Source organism: Exophiala oligosperma (assembly GCF_000835515.1).
Source record: "Exophiala oligosperma strain CBS 72588 unplaced genomic scaffold supercont1.67, whole genome shotgun sequence".
In the NCBI taxonomy this organism is placed as follows: Eukaryota; Fungi; Ascomycota; class Eurotiomycetes; order Chaetothyriales; family Herpotrichiellaceae; genus Exophiala; species Exophiala oligosperma.
Genome location: NW_015622884.1, coordinates 10,655 through 19,033, shown reverse-complemented (window position 1 = coordinate 19,033; position 8,379 = coordinate 10,655). Strand labels below are relative to the sequence as shown.

The window sequence follows — 8,379 nt, the reverse complement described above, 5'->3', positions numbered from 1 at the left end:
AGACCAGCTACATCGCTTGCAGACGAGCAGGCGGTCATTCTGTGGAAGTCGGCCTCTTTTGCTCCACTGCGCGTCAAGCTCGGTAATCCAAAAATGGTCTTGAGTCCAGCTAGTATGCATTTTTCGCCTCTTCATCGCGGACTCTACAACGCTGGGGCCTGTCGACAGACAAAGTTCCTCAGATTCTGATGTGAGAACCGTTGGGAAGCCACCGGACACCTGCGAGACCGACTCGGCTGGCAGTGGCCCCTCACCGTCATCGTATTCTGCCGTGTCTGAGACAGTGCTTTGCTCAAGGACCGGCGAGCAAGGCGAAATCGACCTGTCGAGCCCGTTGTTAAGTGCCAGGTAGTCTTTGCGAGGTAGATTCCGCGTCACGCGAAACTCACCGAGAGCCACAGCCATGTCTTCCAATACGTGAGCTGTTTGCTCACGGAATCCAGTGATAGCAGACGGTCAGATCCATCTGGCATGAGAATTATGCCTATCGAGAAGAATCTCGCTCCAACTAAGCCAGAAAGGCTTTGAAATAAACAAGTTCGCGTACCAGGAACTTTCGAGCCTCTCGGAGCGTGTTTGAAGGGCGCACTACGCGCAGCCTCTCCTGCACGGCATGTATGCTGCTTTTGGGCCATTGCAAGTGCAGCAAGTCGCCTCCGCGCCTCGTAATTGATTCGGTGTAGGTGAGCTGGTTCAGGTTACGGATATAAATACATCAATTTGAGATGAGTTTACTCACGTGAAATCCGCATCGACCTTCAACGGCTCTGAACTGCGCAAAAAGATGGAGGCTAGGTACTCAACAGAATGGAAAGCGGTTGCGGAGCACGATGTAAGCCTCTCTGGGTAGATTCTGACATTTGCAAGCTTACAAGGGTCAAGAATCAACGTCGTCGTTTGGTGGCCGGAACGGATCAACTATCTGCCGAACATGAAGTGAATAATGTGAATACGAATATGAATATTGCCCATATTCGCGTGAATAAGTATTCACTTTATTCGTATTCGCATAGGCGAATATGAATATGGGCCATATTCATATTCATTTATTCATTTCGGAGCCCTAATCACAACAGATGGGACTTTCTTAGGTTCTAGGTATGAGCTAGTATTTCATAGGCTGTCTCTCGCTTTTGTTGGTAGGCGTCGCGATGACATTGAAGGTTTGATTGTCCAGGGCATAACGGAAGACACAGCCGAAGTTATGAAGTCCATTGTCTCCCAGGAAGCATAGCTTGGCCTCGCCGCGTTTGCAGAGAGTATCATTATTCATCACAAAGCCAACCGCGTTACAGCTCTCACGTGATTTACACTCTCGACCAAAAATGAAAGTCACGTGCGATGACCCGGGCAAGAGATCGCGACGAAGCGGGACGAGGCTAGACACGTGATAGTATTACCACGAAGCCGCTGTGGTAACTATGCGCCTCGAAACCTGTGGTTTTTGGACAATCAGTCAGCTTCAGACAAGTAAGCCCCGTGCCCCTGTTGCATCCACATCCACTCAGGATGATTTAGTCTTCGGCGACTCGCTACACCTTCCCACAAGGCTCTCGTGGTTGCCTAAACCCTGTAGGCTCTGGCCTGACTCACACCCTCTGATCCAATCAACCATTCCTCAGGCGCCGAGGGCTTGAAATCGTGTCCCGATCTCCCATATCACTGACTGCTTCCACCCTGGCGAGTTTCATGCTGACGGCGGACAAAGCAGGCTGCTGGTTCTCCGCAGCAGCCGTAGGCACCCTTGGGAGTGTTACTGTAACAGTACTTACTGAGTGCAACAGTGTTTCCCCTTAAGGGTCCTTTCCTTTATGACCTTCGTTTTCTTGCACACAGCACTTCAGGATAGGCTTTCTCATCTGCTTCCATTACCCTCTATTTCGGTCTCCGTTATACAATCGTTGGACAGGAATACGCATTCGAGTCTACACAGAGGCTGTGAGTATCTTGTCCATTTTTCACCATGAGCTGCGAAGAAGGGTTTTCGGACGAAGAAGACCACCTCGAACCCTTGCGATCTCAGATCTTAGGTTGTCTTGATGGAATCCATACTGTAGGGTCATTTGTAATAAGCGCCCACGACGTCGAGCACGTTCACCCTGGCCTGGTGGTCAGTGGTATCGGTCCTATTCGACTTCCCTTGTGCCAGGATGATGCTAACGCTCTCATTGGAGTGAGCCGTCGCGCTCCATTCGGTAAGGGGAGCAAAACGTTGGTTGATGAGACTGTGAGGAAGACTTGGGAGATCGATGGAAAAGAGTTATCATTCAAACATGAAGCCTAGTATAACTGGCTGGACGGTGTTGTCGGAAATGTCTCTAAGGGCCTGGGCGTCCATGGCGGTGCTGGCAATGTACGAGCTGAGCTCTATAAGTTACTGGTGTATGAAAAGGGCGCCTTTTTTAAGCCTCACAAAGAGTATGACCGAAGGATAGCTCTATATCTTGCATAATACTGACTCATCATAGCACGGAGAAGACGAAAGACATGTTTGGAACTCTTGTCATTTGCCTACCCTGCGAGCACGTTGGCGGCGGGGTGCGCCTCATTCACGGTCTGGACGAAAGAGTTCTCGAGACGGACAAGTGCTTCTCTTACGGTGTCTCTTATCTGGCTTGGTAAGCTAAGACCTCGCTCAATGTATTTCAACGCTGACAGGCCGTGAAGGTATAGTGATGTGTCCCATGAGGTAGGTGCACTGTATCAGTTAGATACAATATCGCGACTCATAAGAACAGGTGTTATCAGTTTAATCCGGGTACCGGTTCGTTTTAACATATAACCTTATTAACACTACTTCTGACCGTCATCCTTCGGCCGCTGCACTGGACGTTAAACAGTCTAACATCGAGGCCACACTCGCCGAGTGGTGTTCTATGTCAGATAAACCACGGTTCATGTGCTACGTTCTCCAGCACAAATACACCAGTGCAAAACTCCGACTCAGCGGTCTGAAAGGTGATGACTATTATCGCTGTTGTCAGCTCGACCGAGCTTGCCGGTCAAACGGTCGTTTCTGTCTTGTCTTAGCCTGGCTGGAGCTGATAGTCACTCGAATTAACGACGAGGACTACCTGGATCAGGACGACAAGGAATACCTGGACCAGGGCGACGAAGAGCTCTGTTTGAACGATATTGTCACACTAGAGGGGTTCTAGCTTCAGCATTCCTTGACCATAAGGAAGGACAGTCTCGCACAAAGAAGATTATATAAGTCTCGTGAACACGATGAACAATGGGGAGGGGAACACTTAGGCAATCAACACGCTGACATCCAACAAGTTTACCGTGATGCTATATGCATGGTGCTTATTTCAAGTCCGAATCCGTGCTTACAATCTCTTAGGTCGCTGTCATTATTTCTCGGGACAAGATGACGGAATTTCTCCTTGGAAATGGCTATACCTTTACCCATTACGCGGAGTTTCTCTAACGGCTTCTCGCTGAGCTGAAGGGCCAGAATGGCGATGAAGGTCATCTCTTCCGCGAAATGATCGTCCAGACATGCCAAAAGCACACCGAAAGACGGTACCATAATAGTGGTGATAAAGATCGTTTCATGGGCGTAATAGTAATAGCGTCACTATAAATCGAGAATCCTGAGGCAGCCTAAGCGGCCCTTTACGCTGTGGAGGACAGCTTCGACGCATTTACCTTCTAGAACCTCGGTAGACTGGGGTTTAAGAAAACGAGATAATTATAAGCATGGATATGAATTGTATTTTAGCCTCCGCTAAACTACTATTTTAGTTGTACAGAAGCTTTCTCTCGCATTTCGAAACTGCACCTCGTTGCTCGTGGTCTCCGAGCATTCCGCTCTGGTGTACCGAGTGATGTTCGATTGGACACCAGTGAAGCATCAGAACGTGCCGTCTACCAATGGGCTATAGATGTCCTCTTGAAGGCTTTGAGTTCGATTGTAGAGGTCTTCCCTAAGGATGCAGGAGCCATAGTTCAGATCATCGACGCCTATGAAGACGAAAGACTTTTAGGAAGGTAAGTTTTCTTCACCATATAGACACATCTGGTTCGTTTTTCTCTTTACAAGGATGCTGGCTTATCCTCTGCTCATATAGCATGAACGCTTTCGTGAGTCATTTTTCCGATGACGCGACCTTCATAAACACCCTCTTCGCGGAAATCCTTTGCTACTCCGAAACGGTTCAGAAACCAAACTTGCTTGTGCAACGTCTCGTTCCATCAATTTTCGACAAGGCAATCTCCTCTTTCCGGTTGGATCAATTTTCGTCTCTTTCGAAAACCAGGGAAGACTATCCATTTTCGTCGTGGCCTGACATCATTTCACACAGCGAGAAGAGCGAAAAGGATGCCTCTGTTGTTGCGTCACTGTATCGTCAACTTGTGAGAGATGATTTGGACAAGGCGGGACAGTTCCTTGAGAAGATCGCGAATGACACTGCAAGTATCCACCAAGACGACCTCAACCGCTTTGTCATCCCACTCCTGTGCGAAATGATCGATATCCTAGAGCGTCAACCATCCGAGGCTGCACCATTGTGCGTGAGTTTCTGGGGAATCCAAGCCGAGAGGACTGGGACTTCACCATTTCTGAGGATCGGTATTACGACTTCACTCGCCACCTGCCGTTTCACTACACGACGACGAGGGAGAAAAGAGGAGAGCATTACGACATCAAGGTCACTAAGTCACTCAAGACATGGGAACGAGAACACGAGGCATGGCGAGGCAGATTTGAACGTGCCCAATCGGCTCTTCGGCGGCTGCCCGAGTCATCCCTACGCCGATGCCTTGGGGATGGCGAGTATCAGGACTTGATGGGACTTCAAATTGTCAAATTGCCGACGGCGGATGTGGCCATGGATCCGCCAAACTCTGCCCAAGCAGATGCGGCCGGGAAGAGGAAGAGGAAAAGGAGGAGGCTTTGATCCCAACATGAAAGCAGAAGCTGCAGCCATGCTTCTAGGCACCGGGATGGAGGTCACTATGTCAAAATTATACACCTCAAAATTCACTTGACATTTGGTCACCAGCTCCTTTGATCGGTGACTGGCTTTGTTCGATGCCGTTGTGTTCTTTTGTTGTTGTACAAAACTCAGATCTGCTCTTTTGAACTTGTATCGGCTCAGCCTCCGCCGCTTGTCTTCGTCGTTTGGAGATATATTGTGCAGCACGCACACGCCCACACATTGGCTCTTTCTTCTGAGTTGATAATGCGGAAACGCCTTGACGAACAGGCTGGCTCTGGACAATAGTGCCTGTCTGTGTGCTTAGATTGATTGAAGAGAGCTCAGTCAAGGGTTTAGCTCTCTGCGTTTTACAGCTCTGCCGTTCTTGCGCCTCTTTCTGATATCTTGCTAAGCTTTCCTCCATAAGTCGCCTTGGCCCTTTTTTGTCAGCAGAGAATAGTATGCCGACGGAAGGGCTTACCCTTCAGTGAATGACATCGCGCTCCCTGAAGAGGAATGCTGCCATAATCGCGATCTCACTAGATCCTGGAGCTGCTTATTGTATTGCTCCGATTTTGCTTCCATTGAGTTCACAAGCAGCCAGACAGATAAAACTAGCAGATCGGAGAGAAGTTTCGATATAATATGCCACTAGATATTAATTGGGGAAGGACAATGAATCCGGTGTTGCTTCTTTTGAAAGACTAAACACTCTGGCTGGTAGTTCCGTCAATTTCGATTGATAAAGTTGACAATTACTCTTGCCGTCTATCCGCGTTCGAATAGAACACTTTTTGAAGATAATTCGGGAGGCTGGGGTTTGAACGCCAATATCTACTAGCAAAAGTATTGGACGAAGAGCGCGGAGCGCATTTGTAACGTTTTCAACGGAGGTGGGAGTTGCTGATATCGAATTATGAACGAGAAGCATTACGTAAGCAGCAACTTCGGGAGATAGAAAGTGCAAAGGCCTTAAATTGGCATACGAATGAGAGAAAGAGATTTCAGAAGCACCTGCGTGTGACCAGAGGCGGCCCTACTCAACAGGAGCATTCTGTTAGACGGCAAGTACACTAGACCAACTGATAGTCCGGGGTCCCAATATGATGCATTGACGAGTCTGTGCTCGCTCACTAGGAGGAGGTTCTCTATCTGTTTATAGAGTAAAAAGGAGCGTAAATATTCCTCCGGGTGAAGCATTTCTTGTTGCCGCATCAACTCTCGCAAGAAGATATCAGCAGGCCGCAAAGCCACCAATCTGGCAAACCTTGAACAAACATACTTCCCTTACACCAAGCTACAGGCGCCAGCTCCAGCCCTCTTCCGAACATTAGGAGACCTGTCGGTGATAGCTGAGGGCGATCAATATAAGCGAAGAAGCGATGTCTAACAAAGACCGTTTACGCCCAACACCTCTTTGATTGTCCGTAGCCTCGAGACCACTGTTTAAGCATTTCAATATAGGGGTTAGAGGAGGTTGTAGCTTGTGATTCACGGAAATTTAGGGTTACCAGCGGTTCGGATGCGCAAGAGAGGCTGATTCAGGATTAGGTTGAAGAGGAGTTATAAGGAAAGGTTCTATTGGCAAGAAGAGGTTCACAACAGAAGTGGGAATCCAGCTGCATTGACGAGGGCGACTTATCTTTAGAGTATGCCCGGTCCTTCAGTAGTTCAGTACAATACAAATCGTTCTTGTTCCTGGCTATTCAGAGTTCCTGAAAAAGGCGATGCTAAAATATGGTATCGATTGGCGCCCAACTCCATTGTAGAAAAAAAGACCCCTTTCAGTCTGCAACGATGTGTGGTATTCTCACCTCCTCACAGATGAGATGGAAGGTGATTCCTTATGCGATCATCGATCCACCTCCAGTTATCTTCTTCAAGAACGTACTCAACTATAGATCCCGACGAATCAAGTTCTCTAAGAGCACTCGCTAACTCGCGTCGACAACGGCTTCCCTTTAAACAATCCCCAAATGAACGTCAATTGCCCCTGCCGCGACCTCGGCCTCGGCCAACTGGGTTCAGACCAATCCCGAAGGCTGGGGGATCTCGCTCTGACTGAAGTATCTGGCGAGCAGTCTGATTAAGAAATTGTCGCTGAACGAGTAGCTGGACATATTCTGCGGTCCATTCTTGGCAACGCTTGTTGTTAACCTAACGAAGCGTTAGCAAGCGCTAGAAATTAACGAGAATATCTTTCATCTACCCCATCAACTGGAGCCATAAAATTTTGACTTATTCCAGGTGGTCTGACTGTAGAAGCAAGTTGTCGAATAGCAGCAGTTGATGATGCAGGCACTTGTCCAAGGAGATGTGATGTATATTGTTGCAAGGTTGCAGCCAGGTCGTAATTCTCCTTAATTTCGAGCTGGAAACCGGCCATTGGTGCACCGACCACGTGTATCAGTATTCCTTTTCCAGGAAAAGCCCCTTCGTGAACATAGATTGCAAAGTGTGCACGTTGAGTGGAACTGGTCCGATATTTGATGAGATAGATGGTCTTGTTGGCCATATTCTTGGATACGAGATGGTTCAAATAATTGGCCTTTCTGGCAAACTGGCGAAAGACTAGCAAAGAGCAGGATGAAATGACTTTATTGATCTGCACTTTTGGCGATGTTGAACCACGTATTTATACACATAAGAGTTTAGTGGTCCTTTCTTCGTCCCTACCTAGGTACGAGGTTCACGACCATGGTGAACGCGCGCCTGGCTTAAGACGTATCAGATGTCATGACCGCCACTGACCATAGTCCCTAAAATTGGCCCCTGGCCGATGTGGCCAGCGCGTAGGAATAGATTTTCGGCTCAAGGATCGAAGCACTGTATGCAAGCACATGCCATCTCCGAAAGATTAGGTTGTAACACTACGTGGATAGCGGCCGCGGCTAACATTGATCGCCACATGGCAGCAACTCGACCGTGGTTTGGAGAGGATGGGTGGGATCACATACACTTCATAAGACGACCATGAACACCAATCACTCTGAGACGTCTGGTGCGGCGACAACGGACATGACCAAACAGTGAGTATGATTTATCACTCAGTTACGTAGCGAGGCTGACAATATCTACACCAGAATCGTCATCGCGAAGTGATCGCGGTATATTAAGTGGTTAAGACGCCGAGTGCAAATGTTTACTCCTGACTTTGAAGCGGTCTGTCCTTGGTAGTCCTGTTTCATGAGTGAGACAAAATCAAGACTCGAAACTTAATGGCAGCGTTTAGCTTAGCTGGAAAGCGAGACTATGTGTCTACCAATCAATCGGGAAAGTCTTTGGCGGTTACTGAAGAAAGACTTTTAGCCGCATCTGGACAGAGTTGGCTGTGGAGAATTATTTGCGAGATGAGACTATGGCGTAGTTTACATAAAAGAGATCGCTCTTCGGTGGCGCCTAAGATTAGGCAGCCATACGTTCGTTTTTTCGGCGCCAAATAAATGCCAAT

The 8,379-nt window shown here is 48.2% G+C and overlaps 3 protein-coding genes across 3 annotated transcripts; 1 reads left to right on the top strand and 2 right to left on the bottom strand.

Moving 5' to 3' along the window:
- Nucleotides 1–30: 30 nt before the first annotated feature.
- Nucleotides 31–559, bottom strand: PV06_11811 (uncharacterized protein; the record flags this gene model as incomplete). Its single annotated transcript, XM_016413542.1, has 1 exon — nt 31–559. A coding segment is annotated over exon 1 (375 nt), but the record flags the coding sequence as incomplete, so codon positions are not given.
- Nucleotides 560–1,483: 924 nt separating this feature from the next.
- On the top strand, nt 1,484–4,907 carry PV06_11810 (uncharacterized protein; the record flags this gene model as incomplete). Its single annotated transcript, XM_016413541.1, has 6 exons — nt 1,484–2,227; nt 2,285–2,418; nt 2,469–2,618; nt 3,751–3,996; nt 4,077–4,521; nt 4,575–4,907. The coding sequence occupies exons 1-6, from the start codon at nt 1,964–1,966 to the stop codon at nt 4,905–4,907; spliced, it is 1,572 nt and encodes a 523-aa protein (XP_016256080.1). The 5' UTR covers nt 1,484–1,963.
- A 1,672-nt stretch (nt 4,908–6,579) lies between these two features.
- On the bottom strand, nt 6,580–7,514 carry PV06_11809 (uncharacterized protein). Its single transcript, XM_016413540.1, has 2 exons — nt 7,138–7,514; nt 6,580–7,085 (listed from the first exon to the last, which is right to left on the bottom strand). Exons 1-2 carry the CDS (start codon nt 7,441–7,443, stop codon nt 6,912–6,914), a joined length of 480 nt encoding a protein of 159 aa, XP_016256079.1. The 5' UTR covers nt 7,444–7,514; the 3' UTR covers nt 6,580–6,911.
- Nucleotides 7,515–8,379: the final 865 nt, after the last annotated feature.